Consider the following 20,533-nt stretch of genomic DNA (forward strand, 5'->3'; position numbering starts at 1 on the left):
AATAGCCACCCTTTGTTTGAAGTGCTCCTATTGTACATTTACAAGCAAACTGACATTGTGTCTTTTCAAGACGTCAAAATGTTGGGAACTACTCTTGCAGTGAGTTATGATGTTTCTTTTCATATTTTCATTACAAATAAGATATATTTCAAATGATAACTAATAATGTAACCTTTATTATTATTGTTGTTGATGTTGCTATTGATAATTGACATGTGAAATGCAATGTTCAATCATGTGTGAAATGTGTATTTCACGTGTGATATCCACGTTTTGTTTTGTTTGTTTTTTCACTATCATTAGGGGGCATGCAGCACAGCGCCAAGGGCTGCTACACTATAGCGAATGGTAAAAATGATTAACAGCCTATTCGCACCACTTCGTGTACCCACGTCCTGTCCAGTGTCCCATGCACATGAAACAATACCACATAACGCAAGACAAGACCACCCCCGCCTGAGGATCGTATAGCATAGCAGCAGTAATGTTCTGTATCCTGATGTATTGTGCTGTACCTATTGTATGTGGGCTGGCGGAGTGACGCATCAGTAGGAGTCTCAATAAAGAGGCGACGGCTGCTGAGAGCGCGGAACAGTGGAACGAACAGGCGTCCCAATACCACAGCTACAACACCACACCGCCGTGCCTGACATCTCAGCCTCTTCTCTGAGCCCAAACCGGAGGAAACCCGCAGCAGCGGAGGGAAAATGCTGCCACTTCGGTCGTCCCATTAACTCATCCACCCCGAAAACAAGGCTATTCAGGGAGCTCACACAAACGGAACCGACAGGAATATATATATATATATATATATTTGAAATAGGTAAGTCTTCACTTTGTTTTTATATTTTCAATGAAAATGAAACAAAATCCACTGCAGCATCCAGGCAGTGAAGGAACAGAGCTTTGTGAGTTATTTAGATTTTAAAACGAAGCGCGAACAGCACGCCTAATATTGTAGCCTAATATTTTACATTTTTAAAATATTCTGTTTAAAAAATATGATTACAACCCATAAAAACTGTAGCTACAGTAGATGAAGGTTTTGGATTTTCAGGGAGAATAGTGCAGCAGGTGTACTTTATTCAGTTCTTTAAAATAATTACATTGCATTTATGCTATTGTCAACATCAGCACTGATTTCCTTCACATATTGAAGCTTCAGTGATGACAAAATGCATTTTTATTTTAATAAAAAAGATTTTTGCGCTGAATAATCTACATTTTTCCACTTTTTCCAAGTTTGGTCTCAGATTTTTGTTTTCAATTGATTCACTATAAAGGAGCAGAATAGTTTTATTGTGCATATGTAAGAACGTGAGACCTCAGGTATGACACATCTCATTTTAAAAATGCTTGTTCATCTGTTTCTGCAAGCAAAACTCCAAAGACAATTTTGTTTATGATCAGCGAACGGCTATGAGTTACATATTAATAGAAATATTTCTACAGAGGTCAGACTGACAGGAGTGAAAGTTGAAATTCTGAATCTCTTGGTTTTTATTTCCTTTGGCTCGTTGGATTCGCTTATTAATCTCCGTCCGCAAATCGTTAACCCGCTTTGATGAACCTCAGTTCAGTGCAGCGTTAAACAAAGATTTATATAGCCTACAGATAAAAGCTGAACAATTAGCACATCCGAATAAACATCACCACAGACATCCGTGACGAACAAGAAGGAAGAAATCAGCTCCGCTTTCGCAGTTATAACACCTTGGTTCTGTGTTCGGTGTGGTGACGCTCTCCCTTCCTGTGTCACTTACTTAATGATGCTGCTCCATTTAATGAGACCCGGGATCGAATAAAGTCAACATGCACCAGATTAGAGGTCTGTGAGGCAGGTGTGACGGGTCAAACCCTGTGGCCTTTATTCATCACCACAGCTCATGGAGACCAGATCATGGTAGACTTATCCGCGCTGAGCATGAGCGCTGCCGGCAGGGCAGCAAGCACCGCTTCACCGTGTGGAGGCAGGCAGGGTGGTGGACAAGTCTAAATGTCTAATTTAAATGTTACTCAAAGAGGATTATTCACCGAAGTAAAAGTAGACACCACACTGTGCTACATCACACTGATTTTTAGTATTATCAGTTAAATATAGTTACAGGTAATTATGTCCCTTTCAGACGGTTATATTATATTATTGGATTATTATTACTGATGTGTTAATGTAGAAGGAATTAAAATGTACAATATTTCCCTCTGAAATGTTTAGTGGAAGTTGGCCTATACAATGAAATGTGCTTATGCTATTTTATTTGTTTTAGATTGAGAATACAATATCTATTGATCATGGAAGTTACACAGCAAGAGGTCCATTTTATCAAGTCATTTCTGTCCTAAAAATAATCAGACTTGATGTTAGAAAATACTTGAAAAGTACGTATCATTGGAAACAGGATGAAATAATCCGCATTGGCAGATTTTTTTTTTACTTGTTTGAAGAAAATAGAACACAATTACAGGCAAAAATTCAATTTGAAAGGTTTTTTTTTCAGTGTTAACATGTTGTATTGTAAAAACATGCAGTTAGCTTGCATGTATTTATTTATTTGTCTTACCTGCAAATGCAGATTCATTGTTAGCTCATGCAGATGATTGTGCCTGTGGTGACTGTTACAGTGTGAGATTGAGTCAGTGCTGCATTCTGATGAAGGCTGGATTAAAACCTTTGAGCGGCAGGGTAAAATGAGTATGTCTGCCATATAGGGGCAGTAAACCCTAAATAACTGCTTCAACCTCAGTACCCTGAGCTTCCAGGGACTGTAGATATTTAATGGTTCAGGCCTCAAGGGAGCTGTCGTCAGGGGGCCCAGATATCTAAGCACACCTCTGTGACCCTCTGTTATTATCAATGCCAAGATATGAAAATAAGGATCACGTAGTGTACTACATAATGAGGACACAACATACTAACAAGCTGTAGGAAGGTGTGGCTCGCTCTGTATCTCAGCTGGAGGGACCGTAACTTGGTTGCACATAGTTTTTAAAATAAATACAGAGAGCAAGAAGCAGAAATCAGCAGAAATTTATGTGAAAAAGGACAGATGTTGCCCCAAAACTGAAATCTATCAACTTACATGCCTAATACTCAAAGTTATCACAAGGATCTTAATAACAATATCTTATCCTCCGTGCATTTAGTGGGTCCCTGCAATTCAAGTGCTGGTACTTTGTAAAACTTTGTGCTTTACAGTTATTCAACTGTTTTCTCTACTATATTTATTTAATTAGTTACTAATTTGTCTTTTCAACAGATTCTTATAAAATCTGATCCAGGGTCATAGTTTAAACCAGTGGTTCCCAACTTGGGGGTAAAGACCCCCCTCAAGGTCACCAGATAAATCCAATGGATCCCAAGATGTTTAAAGAAAGAAATGATGTCATTCAAAACTATGTTTATTTCTTTCAGACTTTTCTCTCATTTGTTTGTGTTTTTGTTTTTTGCTTGTGAAATATTGGACACCTTTATTCCCCTAGGCTATGAAAAATCCTTCAAATAAAATAATCTGAGATCTGCTCACAAATCATATCCATACTCAGATCATAACCTGTGATTTTAAGGGGTCACATGTCAAAATGGCTGTTAACCACTGGTTTAAACTGTGAAACAAAGTACCTGAATTAGTTGAGCCATTACATGAGCCACTTCAAACATTAAAATACTGTTTGCATGTTATTGTGTCATAGTTCAGATTGAGTTATTTGTGTACTAATATTTTACTAGATGTAAAATGGAATGGTGGACTTTTAAGGTAATATTTCCTCATATTATTTTACTACAGCTTTTAGTTATTTGTTGTTTATTTTGTTGGCATAAAGTGGTCGACTTTAAATATATTGAGTCAAAAAAATACTGGAATCGGTGTAGAAAATACTGTGTAAGATTTTAATTGTAGAATGTTAACTCCACCAGGCCACTAACCCCCCCTCAAAATCACAAATAGAAAACTCTGAGGACATGATCTTAGTGTTATTAATGTTTGCAGGATGTGTTTTAAATAGTTTGCACTTAGTTGGACCTGCTTGTTTTTGTAGAAGAGGAAAAGTTCACATCCTTTAATAACTTCCCGGTCTGACGTGTCTACTGGACCCAGCCTGATCAAGTTTAGATGGAGCATCTTGATCACCTCAGCAAGGCCCTCTGAGGTGCTGAATCTCACAGTCCTGACCATAGCAGAGGGCCACATGGCTGTATGGGTCTGGAGGCCCCTGGTATGCATACCATCAAAGGGTTAAAGTTGAGCAGAGGCTCAGCAGCACAGCACTTATCTCCTCTAATGACCTCCTAAGTAAAAGTCAATTACTTCTGCGTCATGATCAGAAAGGCTCAGACCACAGGGGTCTGTTTGAGCTTCACTGCTCCTCATTACAACTACTTCATCCAGTTTAGTGGATGAGCAGCCCAGCCTCAGGCCGGAGGTTTAGGCATTTCTTATTTTTCTTATTTACTACATTTTATATTAAATGTGTTCAGCTGCAAACACTACTCTCTATCCCTGTATAGTTAACTTTAGATTCTTTCACCTCTACTACAAGATAACATTCTAACAACGTTCTGCAAATTATGAATAATCTTAAAGTGAGAAGAATCTCACCGAGTTGACTTGAACCGAGCTTATTGTATCAATATAAATGTTAAGGCATCACATTCCCTCTCTGTACAGATGTGAAGTTATTTACCTTCTTACGGTTGCAAACTAATTAAAATTCCAATTGTACTACCACCAAAATACATTCTTCTTAAGCGTATAATGGAACAGTTTTTCTTACATACTGATCAACTCTGGAGATACCAGGTTTTCCTCCAACAAAGTAACTTCAAAAATGTTTCCTTCCAGCAGTGACTACACAAGTTGACTTCAACATCTGCCCTTAGTGTGTATTTAAATCCACTGATTCATGCATTGAGTTCCACTTGTATTTATTCTCTCATTAATTCATGCATTCCTAATATTATTATTAGACGTTTATTAATCAATGCCCTTGTTATTTAATATTATTAATACTAATTATATTAAGGATTTGCTTGTTATTTCTAACAAATAAAACTAATTTTTATATGATGTGAAACCTGACTGCCCCTCAAAATTTCTTTAATAATTTTAAAGTTACAAAAAAATAAAATAGAAGAAATAAATGAATCCATAACACGACATTGTTAAATCTTACATACTGTATCTAAGCTGTGATGTTTACACTGAGCGAAATGTTCAATGGCTCCATTATTACATCACATGGAAATATTCACATGTCTTGTGGATCACTTTAAACACATGTAGCCCAAAGTCAGCGTGGCATTATTGATATCTTTGGAAATTCTGGGATCTAAAATAAAGCAAGGATGCAAAGTTTGAACAATGTTTGAGCCACTGTGGATCATAAGGTTAATTTCTAATCATCATTGTTTTCACTTTCTCAGAAAAAGAAAAAGAAAATCCCTCTGCCTCAGACATGCTTGATAAAGTGGTCTTTTAACTTGTCACAACTCATAAATCCATTATCATAAATTATGGATCTGCTAATGAGTGAGTTGAAATACAGAAAAAACATAACTGTGTTTATTCAGGTTACGATTACAGATGTGTTAGTTTCACTAAACTGCTCTGTGAACAGAGGTGGAAGAAGTAATGACATCCTGCCCTGAAGTAGAAACAGCAACACCGCAATGGAAAATGACTCAAGTAACAGGACAAGTATATACTGATTTTGAAAAATTGACATTTTAACATTGTTATTATGTTATCCATACATTATATATGCCCTTAGGTATATCTCTTTTAAAACTTTATGCAATCTTTGTTTTCATAATTTTTCAGTCTTCATATTTTTCTCTGCTCTGTCTTAAAACAACAGTCAGGTAACCATATGTACATTGAAACAGGTTTCGCTTGCTGCAGTCATTCCTCTTGTTCGTACTGGCTCTAAAGAGATTTTCGATGGAAGTGACCGTAATCCACAGTTCATGTTAAATACAGTCCAAAGTTAAGCTGATGTTAATATGAAGTTTCAGCAGCCTGAGTACGTCAGTCAAGTTTGATATCTTGATATTTTAAGTCACAGTCTTTTTAGTATGAAAATCCATCTTTGTATTACTATTCCTCCATCACAGCTCAGCACAAAGCACTGTCCAGGGAAACCTAAAGAGGTTTTAGATCATTTTAACTACATTATACTTTGTTGAGTAGTTTAATCAGTATCAGTGTATCATACTGCATTTTAGAACATTGTTATTAGTGCATGATTTAGATAAAAGTGTTCATTTGAAAAGTAGCTTTCATATAAATTTACTGCAGTAAAAAGTATGTCTCTCTGAAATGTGTTGGAGTAGAAGTATAAAGTATAAAGTTCCTCAAAACTGTACTTATGTATAGTGGTTGAATAAATGTACTCTGGTAATTATAGCCACTAGATGAGTGTTGTAATGAAGTAAAAAGTAGAGAATGTGTTCCAGCAGCAGAGTAAATGTGCATCTGTGATGCAACCGTGTCAGTAAACAGACCTGCTGTATGAGATGATGAGATGGGAGGAGTGTTGACTCTGAACAGGGACTTGTGGTTGCTGTGGCTCCCGTCCATCACTGTCTGCCTCAGACAAAGATACATTATTGTCTATTGTTATTTCTGCTTATCAAACCTGATTTAACAGCTCACAGGTATTTCTCTGGCTGAATGCTGTCATTCTGTTTCGCTGCCCTCAACAGCCCCAGGCATGTTTCTGGGAACAGGAAACACCCACACACACACACACACACACACACACACACACACACACACACTACTGTCTTTCTGTCTGATGCATCTGTGTGTGTGTGTTAATGCTGCTATTGTTTTGTGTTCACCTTCGTTGACAAATTTACCACACACGTACACACACATTTGCCTTAGTGTTTTAGTACACTTGTAAAGACCGTTAGTGTTGGTTTGATCTCTAATCCCTATCTTTGCTGTTATTCTAAACCCAAATCTATAATCAATATAAACTATTCAACTTTAAAGGACCATGCCAGAGGTTTTTGCAGTAGTAGAGGGAGATCTTTTCCAAGTGGAATCCTTTCAAACCAAATAAATAAATAATCTAACCTACAGAGTGTTTGGGTTAAAGTGTAATAATAAAAACACAATTTGCAGTGGCATTATTTATCTTTTAATTTTTCTAATTCTAAATTGGAGGAGATTGGGTTGTTGATGGGCATGTAATGTTTAATCTTTTCATGCAGGGAACTTGCATCCTATTCCAGACCTGCAATTAATTCATTGACTAATCATATTAAAAGTAGTTTATTTGCCATTTGATCTGTGGTTCCAGCATGGGCCAAGGAGTCCCACTTCAACAGCTTTATCAGCAGGCTGGGCTGGATGTGTTTTGGCCCCAGGGTACAACATAAAAACATTTTAATTAAATACCTTCCCATCCCTTAAAATACCTGCAACCTCCCAACCTTCCAGTAGACTCCTAGAATAACCTACCCACTATTCACACAATGTTCTGGTGGATGGATGTTATTCATTTAAGAATCAGAAACACACAAATCTCAACATTGATGCCATCAATGATTATGTTGTGATGTACTGTACAAGGAATGTGGTTTCCCTGTGAAAGTGCTTCTGTGCTGTCAGAGCATTCACTTTCTTTTATTTCAATCTCATGTCTGTGTGTTAAGTATAGGGCTGAAGTCAGGATGTATTATCCTAGTTTAGCATAGAGACTGGAAGCAGGGGAAAACAGCTAGCCTGGCTCTGTCCAAAGTTCAAAAACACACCTATCAACACCTCTAAAGCTCACTGATTAACATGTATCCTGTTTGTTTAATCCATACAAATGCGGACATGTAAAAATTATTATCAAATGTGTGTTTTTTGGTTAGTTTCATGCTGAAACTATTGTAATTCTTGATGACCAACAGTTTATCCAGCTGCCCAGTACTTCTGTTCAGTGCCGCTTGCTATACTGGGGCTGGTTTCACCAAATTTGCAACGTGCAAACTGTAACTTTCAACATGAGAAAACTTCTTCCTTGCATTAATTTTGACACATTTAACAAATCCAGCATGAGGACAATGAGACTGCAGACTGGCAAATGTATCTGCAGTTTACAAATGATCATTTGTGAAACAAAATATTGGCACCATTGGGGATCAGCATTGCTCGCAAATAGCTCTCATGAAACGGGCCATGGTCTGGCAACCCAGACCTGTCTGAGTTTTGGTTTAGGTCTCTCTGCACAGATATGATGGTACCAAACCTGGCAACCACATTGGGACCACAAGATTCCCGGAAGCTCTTTTTTCTGTTTTATGGATTCAACAAATAAGACTGACACAGTGACAGTGTGGTGGTTCAAGCCTGCATCGGGGGTCTGTCTGCATGGTTCAACCTGCATCAGCCAACCTCCTCTCAACCAGGGTCACACACTGCCCGGTTTTGATGACCTAGCGTTGCTACCAGGAATGGCAATAATTTAAATGATACCAATGGTATAATGTCATTTAACCAACTCTGTCACAGCTGTCTCATGAATTTGTCCAACACGGATCAAACACACATTAAACACGGATGTCTGCTGTGTGAAAAGTGTTATTAGTGAGTCTTAGAAGTGCTGGTGGGTGTATTTTGAGAGATGTCTCCCCCTGCCTCCAGTCTTTATGCTACATCCTAACTCCAGCTCTGTACATGACACACAGACATGGAAGTGATATCCATCTTCTCAGCCAACCCAGTCTCACATTAAAGCTACCTTGGTCCTGATGACCTTAATATTAACCTATCGTATTGTTGGGTTATCAAGGACACTTTCATGTTTTTGTGTTGAGAAATGTTAAAGATATAATTTAAAGAAAACCTCAACACAGTGACAGTGAGGAAATACTTCTGGATAGTGGCTCCTCCGGTCAGCCAATCGCAAAGCTTCAAATTCTGGATTTCGAATTCAATTCATTTCTCTGAATTCAAATTCAATTCATTTCCCTAAACTCTGTTTTTTTCTTTTCTCATTGAAATATATAATAAGTTATATAAAATAACACAGATAGCATAACAGCTCAGATAACTCCACAACACAAAGACATTGATTCAAACAACATGCAACTACATGGTTTCAGTGACAGCAGTGTCCATAGCAACCGTCATAGCAACGATCGAAAACATTGCATTCCTACAATTTTCTGGCGAGACTTTAAACAACCTTTGTAATAACTAAAAAAACTAAACATCATATACATTCATTGAACACAGATTATGGAAATAAAACCACCGTGGGGTCAGGGAAAAAGATTGCTATAAGCAAAATCACCATATCAATATCTAGTTAAGGTTGAAGGATTTTGGAGTTTTTTACAGAGCAAAGGTTGGCAAAACTCATTCTTGTGCAACATTAAACAGACAGAGTGTATATCCAATAGCATTTGTTTAAAAGGTAAAAGAACAAAACACACAATATGTAATTGTGTAGCACAGATAGTGGGTTATTTACGAATATTTGTTTCATACAAATATTTTAAACTCCATAACTTGTTGTTCCCCTTCTCCTTTCCACAAAGTTAGGTTGTAAAAAATAGGCAATAAATGAAAAGTGCAAAGCAAGAATCACCTTTGAAGTTCTTCCTTACACATTACACAGTGTGCTGTGTCTGTGTTATGGGTGTATAAATAGGTAGAGATCTGTCTGCAGTGAGGCGATAAGCAGAGTTTTAGCTCAGTAGTCAGCACAGTCGTCTATGATCTGGGAGACACCAGTTCAAATCCTGGTGTGGGACCTCCTTCGTAAGGTAGTTTATTCATGAACACTTATTGTGACACTCTAATTTTCTAAAATTAAAAGCGTAATAAAAACGAGAACAAGATTTTTAAGCCTCTTTCCAAATACAAATACAAATAATTTTGCTGCCTCAATAAATACAGATACAAATACAAATACTGGGCTCTCTGAACACCACTAAAGTTTACACAGCTGAAAAGTAGTCAGTTTGTAAAATATAAGCTCTTGTACTCAGTGAGGGGAGAAGAGAGGAGGAAAAATCTGATTACTGACCAACATCCTGTAAGCTGGGGTTTGTACAGTTATCCGTATAAAAATGTTATCTGAATTTTTGCCTAGCCTGATTTGTCAAACTAATTTGGTTTCTTATAGTTGCAGTTACTTTGTGTGCGTGTACCCGTGCATGTGCATTACAAATGAATCAATGTGACTTGGCCCAATAGTTACATATTTTAATCTGCTAATGTTTTCTGTCTTTTCCAGACAGCCTGTTGGATTTTGTGTCAAGCCATGGGCAGCAAGACTCTGCCAGCTCCAGTCCCTCTCCATCCATCCCTCCAGCTGGCTAACTACTCCCTCCTCCAGAGCTCCACAGGCCTCCAGTTGCCAGCAGATCACTTCCACAGCATCTACAGCTTCAGTGCCCTGCATGCCATCCACCTCCACCAGTGGACACTTGGCTACCCGCCTTTGGCCCTGCCCCGCTGCACCATCTCCAAGCTGCCTGCCCCGTTCTCTTCTATGGCCTCCATCCCCATCTTCCCTCACCTTCTGCAGCCCAAGCAAGACTCAGGAGGGCTGCTGCAGAGCTCCAAGAACAAGCCCCGCTTTGACTTTGCCAACCTGGCAGCAGCAGCCACCCAGGAGGATCACCTGAAGGCGGAGGACCTCAGCATGACGGGCGTTGCAGCTGCTGCTGCTGCTGCCGCACAGGCTTCATCTCACCACCCGACCTCAGCCAGCCTGGGATGCCTTCTGGATGTGACCAAACTCTCCTCACCAGAGCGCAAGTCCAGCCGAGGCCGGCTGCCCTCGAAGACCAAGAAAGAGTTTGTTTGCAAGTTCTGCGGCCGCCATTTTACCAAATCCTACAACCTGTTGATCCATGAGCGGACGCACACAGATGAGAGGCCATATACCTGTGATATCTGCCACAAGGCTTTCAGAAGACAGGACCACCTCCGGGACCACAGGTGAGAACCAGGCTTCATTTAAGTCTGTCAAGTCAAATCAAATAGAGAACACTATCTTGAATGAGTGGTTCAGTATACTTGAAATGATTAGTTTATACGAGGTGTTCTCTACAGATAAAAGTGGTGGACATAGTGAAGACTGAAAAAGGAGAAAGTTCAAACCCATCCTTACTTTCTCACCTCCACCAATTACTGCGTAAATTGGGCATGATTGTTGGATTGTCTACAGAATTCAGCCCCCCCAGATTCTGATATTGTGAAGGGACGATCTGATAAGTGCTTCCTTTTAAGCCTGTTAGTTTACTTGGGTAGCAGTCTACTGTGTACTAATGTATATCATGTGCAGAGATTATTAGAAATATTATGTACTGTACAGACTGGTTATAGGATTTTTGGATTGGATTTTTGAGGAGCCAGCAGAAATATAAAGTAGTCCGTATGCTTCAAATGAAGTGATAGCATCTGAACCCCAACTTTACCTTTATACATGTTTGGATTCATACAAGCTACTAGCAAAGAGATGCAAATGTGTGCACATCCCATATCGTATTTTTATGTGGCAGGTGCAGGACAATAGATAAAATGAAGGAAGAAAGCTGAGTGTCTGCACACTGCATTGTAGCTCTCAAACTCTTTATAACTGACTGAAAAAGGCAACTTTTCGACCTCACCAGGTCTTCATCGGTGTATATGATGTTTAGGTTGTTAGTTATTACGAAGATATTTGCAGGGTTTCTGTTATTGCTATGGTGGTTGCTATGGACACTGCTGAATCATTTTCATTGTGTTGTGTAGTTATCTGAGCTGTTATGTCATTTGTGTTATTTTATGTAACTGATGATATTCTTTCAATAAAAAACATATATTTTAGAGCGCCCCAGGGATGAAATGAATTTGAAATCCAGAATTTGAAGTTTTGCTTTTGGCTGACCAGAGGACCGCCCAGAAGTATTTTCCGCACTGTCACCATGTTAAGATTTTCTTTTAATTATATCTTTAACATTTCTCAACACAAAAACACAAACGTGTCCTTGATAACTCAACAATATGATGCCAGAAATAGTGCTGTTCCTGGCACCAGATCAGTTTCTTCCAAGGTTAACATAGACTTATGAAGTAGAAGTATGTTACCATAGACATCAGTTCTAATTGCAGGAAAGTTAGCCTTTAATCTGCTGCAGTTGTTAACATATTGGAAAGCATTCAGGAGGCAGTGTAATATATGCATGATGTGGCTGAACAAATATTTTGAATCCATAACAAACAAGCTCTTTAAACACAGTTTTAAGAGTATAACTCATGCCAACACTGAACACCAGCCCAAAACCCCATCTCTAGAATACTAGCTAAAATATCAGAAATAAACCAACATCTTAACTTTTTCTTATCCTCTTAACATCCAACGGGTCACAGCAACCCACTTAAGCCAGTTGTAAGCAGCTTAGCATCACACAGTAATGAATAAAAGCAGTTGGCACAATTTGGCCACTTGGAGACGTTCTGGAGAGGTTCACGGACACCAGCACCACAAACTAAAAACTCCCTAGATCATAGATAGATAAGGTGTGGTCTAGAGGTATGGAATTTTATACAGGTGTGGTTGACAAGATTTAGAAGGTATGTGGTGATTTACATAGTTCTAGCATAAAGAATGCCCTAGTTATTGTTATTCAAATATGACTCACTATAGATGAGGACCAAAAACACTTTCTTAATATATATAATATAAGCCATATTTGAACTGATGTAGTTTTGGTTGTGTTTTAGGCACATGCTAAACAAGCACATTTCCAGAAACTAGAAGATGTTACCTTTCAAATGAAGCCTAATATATGGCCTCACTGTGCCTCTTTTACAAACTTTTCCATTTTGGTATGCCAAATAGACAAAAATTCCAAAAAAAGGGTGGATGTTAAGAGGCTACCATAGATCATCTAGATGCGGTGTAATTACTGGTTTGGCTGTACTAGATATTTGATATATTTAGTATATCTTTTTACTTCCCAATTGCAACCCTACCGGAAGAGCTACAACTGTGGTGCTGATTTGTATCAAGCTGCATGGCATGGCTCTAGGAAATTCAAGTTTTTAAAAAACATTAGTGTTTTTCCTAGAATTGGAAGTTGTAAATACTGAATTGAGTGTACACTGAAGTGTTTAAGGGGATGGTAAACACATTTGTGTAATCAGATTTTCAATATCTAATTGTTAAATGGGTGAAAATTAATTTTAACCATATTTTACCCATTTTTGACAGTGCCACCAGTTGTTGTATGTTGTATGTTGTAACCATGTTTGTAGCCCCTTTTGTTGCTGAATTATAAGCCTTCAAACATGCACCGAAGTCAAGGTTCAACAATGTATTTGGTTTAGCTCTGTGACAAAGTTTGAATTTTCTCATTTCATGGACACAAGCCATTCCAGGAGAGCACTTTGAAAGCCCAGTATGAAGCTTTTTGTTTGTTTGTTTGCTTTTTCATTTTTTGTGGCAATAGCGACCAAAATGAGTCACCTTCAGAGATTACAATACTGCTGACAGCCTTAGAGGATGGCCCGAAGTGCTCGGGTTAGGGTTAGTGTTAGGGCTGAATAGACCAACCCATTCTCATTCAAGCATAGGCTACTTACTATTTACACAACTCTGGAGATTTTTTTGTATCTTCATCATTCTTGGTTTTGTGATTTTATGTCAGCATGACGTCACCCATTCAATCAGAATCTATTTTATTAGCCAATGCAAGCACACACACACACATACACACATACACACACGCACACACATCACGTCGGAGTGCTTTATTGGATGACGTGGCTCAATATTAATTGAAGAAGACTCATTTTACAATCAAAGGCTATAAAACGCCTTTTCTTAACAGAGATAGTGGTGTTTGGATTCAGATTGTAGCAGACTGGTGGCAATTTGTAATGGAATGAAGCCCTTTTATCAAGGACACATTTGTGTTTGTGTGTTAAAGATATCATTAAAAGAAAACCTTAACACAATGACAGTGAGGAAAATACTTCCGGACAGGTCCTCTGGTCAGCCAATCGCAAAACCTCAAATTATGGTTCTCAAATTCAATTAATTCCTGGGGCGATCTAAAATCTATGTTTCTTTATTGAAAGAACATCATCAAACCGTTACATAAAATAACACAAATAACCTAACAGTTCAGATAACTACACGCAAAGACAATGCTTAAAACAACATGCAACTACGAGGTATCAGCAATAACAGCAACCATAGCAACAATAGAAAGCCTGCAAAAATCTTAGTAATAACTGACAAACTAAACAATAGACATGAAATAACATTCACTGAATGATTTATGAAAATAAATTGCACATTTCTCGCTAGAAATGTAATCAAAATGCATTTTAATGTCAAAGCTATTTTAAAGTATTGCATTTTCCACTAAGAAATAAATGAATGAATGCCATTGTTTTGTTTGTTTGAACAGACAGAAACTTGACAGTCACATGACATGGATGCAGACCAATAAAAAAGAAAAGGCCAAAAAAATGTAGGCATCTCACAAATTTGACTTTGAGTCGTTATTGTGAAACTAATACGTTTTGCACTGTCGACCAACGTACCTATTACACATTTCTATGTGAGACTGAATTGGCAAAGAATACAAATATTCAAACAAAGGAAATGCAAATCAAGTTTATGCAATTGATTAGCAGCATACCAAACTTGTCAAAAACTCTGAATCATCATGTACCTAAAATATATGTGCTCATCTTTGTCATGAGTCAACATTGGGTAAGCAGTAACCTGACATGCAACAGCACGTTTACGAGCTCAGATCAGGGTGAAAAAATATTTGATTAGGCAGAAGAAATTTGAAGATCTCATTGGCGTGGTACGTAAGATTGTTTAAATGATCACAGTAATGAAACTAAATGACAGCTAAATTGTTAACATTGGAGGATTTCATTATCCAGACATGTTGGGAAATAATTTGAGTGGTCAGTGTGTTCTATTTAGTGTGTTGCTGTAGGGTTCTGTATTTTACAAGTAGAAGTTTGTTTCTTTGGTTTCTCAGTGTTTGGTTGTAGACTGGCTGCTGGTTCTATAGAGTTGTGCTTGTGTGTGCATGTGCTTAAGCACTTTCTAGCTTTCACTGAGACCCCACTGACTAATTGTTTTGTGCATAACTAGGGACTAAGTCAACATAACAATGTAACAGTCTCCAAATCAAAGTCAAATCAGTGACTTATTATTTATTATTTCGAGCTGACATTAGTGTTCAATGGTGCAATTGTTCAAAGTTCGATTCAATTTCAATTCAATTCAATTTTATTTATATCATAACAAAAGTCATCTCAGGGCACTTTTTACATAGAGCAAGTCTAGACCATACTCCTTCATTTACAGAGACCCACCAATTCCCCCATGAGCAAGCACTTGGTGACAGCGGTAAGGACAAACTTCCCTTTAACGGGAAGAAACCTCAAGCAGAACCCAACTCTAGGTGGGCGGCCATCTGCTTTGACCGCTTGGGTTGAGAAAGAAAGAGAGGGAAAGGGAGGGGACACAGAGAAGCAGAACAACAACAGCAGCAACAACAACAACAATAACAATAGATACATGACTAGCAACAAAAAACAGCAGCAGCAGCAGGAGAAGGACACCCCCACGTCAGCACGGTTCATGGGGTTTCCCGCGGATGAGAAAGCAAAAAGAATTCCGGGGAAGAAGCCAAGTTAATAACATGCATTAATGGTAAATGAACACATACAGATGAAGAGGAGGAGAGAGGAGCTCAGTGCATTAGTGGAAATCCCCCGGCAGTCTATGCCTATAGCAGCATAACTAAGGGCTGATCCAAGGCAAGCTTGGTTGGCCCTAACTATAAGTTTTATCAAAAAGGAAAGTTTTAAGCCTACTCTTAAACGTAGAGAAGGTGTCTGCCATGCAGACCGAATCTGCAAGATGGTTCCACAGGAGAGGAGCCTGATAGCTGAAGGCTCTGCCTCCCATTCTACTTTTGGAGACTGTAGGAACCACCAGTAAGCCTGCATTCTGGGAGCACAGTGTTAGTGGGGTAATAGGGTACTATGAGCTCTTCAAGATATGATGGTGCCTGACCATTAAGAGCTTTGCAGCAGAGGAGAAGGATTTGAAATTCAATTCTAGATTTTACTGGAAGCCAATGCAGCGAAACTAAGATGGGAGAAATATGATCACTTTTTTTAGTTTTTGTCAGTACACGTGCAGCAGCATTCTGGACCAGCTGGAGAGAGTATCTGGTATTGTAGTTTTTTATTCTGCCTTCAGGTGATGTTGGAAATATTAGAAATACTAACTGAATTGAATTGAATTAAAAGTCTTCAAGATGTGACATTGAAGGCCACAGATCACATAAACCTTCTCAACAACAAAGAACTACAACGTATCACCCAACATATATAATCAAACTATCTAAATGTGTGTTAAAACAGAGAGTAAAACAAAGTTTTGCCTGGGCGTGCTGAAGTCTTGTCATCACATTGAGGCTGCCAGGTTAGACCAAAGCTAAACATGCGCTGCAGCCACAGACACTACACAGATGTGCAGTGCAGTGTCTTGACATCCCATTTGTCTCATTCATACACATACAAAGAGTCAGTGATAGGGGATAAGACATTGGAGGATGGCAGACAGAATTATCAAGAATGTTTTATAAAATTTGCCTCGTCCTAGATAAGGTTTGGAACGTGCTGAGTCGCTCACAGCAGGGAGGTGATAAGGCTTCTACAGAACCTGCCACCATGTGGATTCTCAAAACTTATCTGGGATTTGTCTGGAAGTTGTCTGTGCATGCTTGGTACAACTCTTACCCCATCCAGCCTGACCCATATCAATCCAGACTGAGTCAAAAACATAAAGACAGGACAAAAAAAAGGTATTAAATTTTTAATGAACACAATGAAAACATTCATAAAAACTGTTAGAATGAAACAGCATCAGTGGTTTGTTCAGATGCCTAAATGTGACATATGCCTCTCTAGTGTCCATGTGAATAATGACTGTCTTGTCTACCAGAACAGTCATACACCCTGAAATATTTGTACAACAACACAACAAACATAAAACACTGCTGTTGGTTTCCAGTTTCCTACAAACAGTCAATGTTAGTTCTTTGGTCTCTTATAACCATGATAGTTCCCTATCCTCAGCCAAGTAGTTATTTTAACCATGATGATGGAAGCTCCTTACCCTTAACAAAACAGCTGTTTTGAACCCAAACCACCATCTTTCTTTAAGCCTAACTAAGCAGTTATTCTTTTAGCCATGACAATGAAGATTCACTTATAGGATAAGTCTGGTGATATCTAATATGTTTCTTATCATTAACAAATCCCATAAAAAGATTAAAAGACCATTCCAATTATGTGTGTATCCAAAGCCTGATACATCTTATTCCTCTGTGTCATAGAGCTTCGCTGTTGTCCAAAAGCTATTAAAAACACATCATTGAGCCACACTGTTGCACTGGGTGACATGTTCTTTCATTACTATGAACACACTGTAGTTTATTTTTATACAACCCCCCACACACTATCCTGCTGCCAGAAATACTCACTAGAGCGTCAAATATGTATTAATCCGCTGCTGAAAATAATCCCCAACAAATGCACTATTTTCCTGTTTGAGTAACGTTTGCTAAAAACTGCAGTGACAAGCTGTTTAAATAAATTACAGAACCTTTTTGAAAAATGAAACTATATCTTTTTTTAGATTTACATCTTCAGTAGAACTCAATAAACTTGGGGCCGCAGACACAATGATAGACAGTTTGAGCAACTGTATTGCTCTGAAAGTGATATTAGAGGACTGACGGGAAGATTCTAGATGGAAATAGTGAAGAGTACTAATGATAAAGTTCTGAAATCTGAAATCATTCTTCCAAATAACTGGCTGCTCTGTTGTGTTTCAACCTGCAGGTACATTCATTCCAAAGAAAAGCCCTTCAAGTGTCAGGAGTGTGGGAAGGGCTTCTGTCAGTCCAGGACTCTGGCTGTCCACAAAACATTACACATGCAGGTCAAGGAACTAAAGCCAGCAAAGATCAAGTGATTCACTCTGCCAGCAGAGAAGGGACAGGCACACTGGAAAAACACAGCCAAAGACAATTATAGTCAAAGAACAACTAAAGACTTTTCCATCTCAGCTGTTGGAGGCAAAGCCCTCCACTTCTGTGGGGACACTCCTTAAGATCAAAGATTTCACCGGCCAATTCATAAAGAAATGGCACAGAAATAAGCCTTAGTGGAGATCTGTATGCTTAGTTATCAAAGCCTGACTTGGCAGAGAACCCAGTGGATGTGTGGAATGTGAAATGGACCCTAAGAAAAAAAAACCTTGTGGCTGCTCAGTCCAAATACTTTGCTGTAAAGCTTATAATCCAAAGATGTTATAAAAGGGACACTCAACTATTATGCAAGTTTTATAAACAACTGAGAATGATCAAAGCCATGTTAGCATAGCCACATTTTCCTTCTTTTCAATATCACATTCCAATGTTATTTTTGTACAGATGCATTATATCAAAATTGTATTTTTGCACTTTAACCTGATTATTGATTATTTACATATATCACTGGATTTCTTAAACTTATTTTCAAAATGAATAATCATTTCTAAATAAAGTATTTTACTGTAACTGGTTGACTGTGTGTCTGAGTTTTTGAGTAAAATGTTGCTACATGAGGTTAGAATTTAGGTAATTATGGGGCTTTTTTTCAGTCTGTTCGAGAGCATGGTCTTTCAATTTGAGAGCATGATTTATTGACTTCATGTTCAAATTTTGTAATTCTTTCCCTCAAAACCGTGTCCTCATACTCAAATAGCCCCTGCTTGCACTTAGATTTTCTCTGCTTCTGCTCAAACCGTATGCTTGCACTCAGATGTATTGTGCTTGCACAGATTTCCTGCTCCAGCTTCAGCCCTTCTCCTCTCACTCAGGCTGCTTCTATGCGCTCGTGAAACGTCTGTTCTCACGCCCGGGACACACTGCCTGCATGAGCAGCACTTGTGCATTACGGAACCTCTTGCTTTTCATTTCAGCACCCATGTTAACAGGTTAGACCAGCCACATAGGCCGCTTCAATGGGCAGGTGCGTCATCTAGAGTGCATCATCTAGAGAGTTGGTGTTTCACCTATTTTTTCCATGTGATTTGTGCGGTTCTGAGCAAAAATAGATAGTGAAAATGATCTGTTGATAGGCATATTGACATAATACCAGCAACATTACACCTTTCACTATAGTTTCAATGTCTATATCTGTAGAATATATCACAGACATAAAAAAATATAGTGTCACCACTACAGGTCAGCCTACGCGGTGCATGCTGGGGTAGGGAGCCTCTTAAGCGGGGAACTCAAGTGTGAAGAGTTGGTGACATACGGAGCTTCTTTTCTCAACTCCTGCTCACTTTCTGTAATTTCTGTAATGTAAAATATTAGTTCAAACCAGGAGTCCTGCCTGTTGTTTTACCTCCTTCCAGACAGAGATTTAGTGTTGTTATTTTTCTTATTTGTTGTCAGTTTCCCTCCTGACAGTTAGGTTTGTTTGTCAGAATGTGTTTGGCTCGTTTAGGGAAATTGGTGTCGTGTGGAGGGATTTTCTTCACTTGGAGCAATGACAGCAGGGTTTAACTGGTGGAATAATCAATATAATCAAATAAACAACCCAGCCTGTGTGAGGAGTATATGTGGCTGACACAGAAATAGCTTGAACCAGACCCCACCATGCCCATCAGAAAGAAAGCCACTTTCACCTAGTACATTATTTATTGAGCACAAGTTTCTTAACCTTTTTCTGTCTAATCTGAATATAAATTAAATTTATAATGAAATGATATGAAACATTCTATTATTGATGGCCGTTATCAAAGTAAACTCTGTAGAAAGATAGGGCTAGCAGCAGCAGTGCCACAGCAGCAACACTGTCTATGTGGACACTGCACTCATGACCCAGAAGTGGGAGTCTAGCAGATCGCTGGCCAACATGGGCTGCCAAAGTCAAGGAAGTCAAGTAAGATTTTTATTTTAATGGTGCTATTACGTCATTCAAGTTGAACTGGTTAAGAGCAACAACATTTTTAAAACAGTGGTGAGGTCATGTGATGTGTAGTTCCCTTTGAATGCTGTTTACCATTGCTTCTTAGGGCCTGAGCATGAAAGTGTAAGGGCCCAACAGTCCTTGGCACTAAAAGTGCAAGGAACCTAGTTGTTTTTGGTAAGATTATTATTATTCCGCTATGACACTGCATTTTTGAGTGGATGCTCGAAAACTCACAAAAATCAGTACATGTCAGAACTGACGATATGTAATGACTGGGCTCGAGCATGGCCAGTGGACTCCATAGTGCCCCCAAACACAGGGTCATGTTGGGATAAAGTTGCTTGGATGTTCATGAAATTCGGTGAGATCATTCTTCATCATTCTGGACAAATTAAATATCTTTTTAAAAATTTATGCCACACAGGAAGTTTGAGATTACATCAGTTTTCATTTTATGCACACATTTGAGGCATCTGGGATGCGCAAAAACTCAAGAAACTTTGCACCCATGTTTAAACTCTTAT

The 20,533-nt window shown here is 38.6% G+C and overlaps 1 protein-coding gene across 2 annotated transcripts in view; it reads left to right on the forward strand.

Moving 5' to 3' along the window:
- The first annotated feature begins 532 nt into the window (after positions 1-532).
- Positions 533-20,533, forward strand: part of osr1 (odd-skipped related transcription factor 1) — a 41,600-nt gene continuing 21,599 nt past the window's right edge. The window contains exons 1-3 of one of the 2 annotated variants that reach the window (XM_044376043.1): positions 538-823; positions 10,240-10,949; positions 17,886-18,044. In XM_044376043.1, coding sequence (XP_044231978.1) covers positions 10,267-10,949; positions 17,886-18,018 — 816 coding nt within the window. In that variant the 5' untranslated portion in view covers positions 538-823; positions 10,240-10,266 and the 3' untranslated portion in view covers positions 18,019-18,044. Of the gene's footprint in view, positions 824-10,239; positions 10,950-17,885; positions 18,045-20,533 lie in introns of those variants that run through there. The other variant, XM_044376044.1, reaches the window with a different exon arrangement.

This window comes from Thunnus albacares, chromosome 15 (genome assembly GCF_914725855.1).
Source record: "Thunnus albacares chromosome 15, fThuAlb1.1, whole genome shotgun sequence".
NCBI classification, from domain to species: domain Eukaryota; kingdom Metazoa; phylum Chordata; class Actinopteri; order Scombriformes; family Scombridae; genus Thunnus; species Thunnus albacares.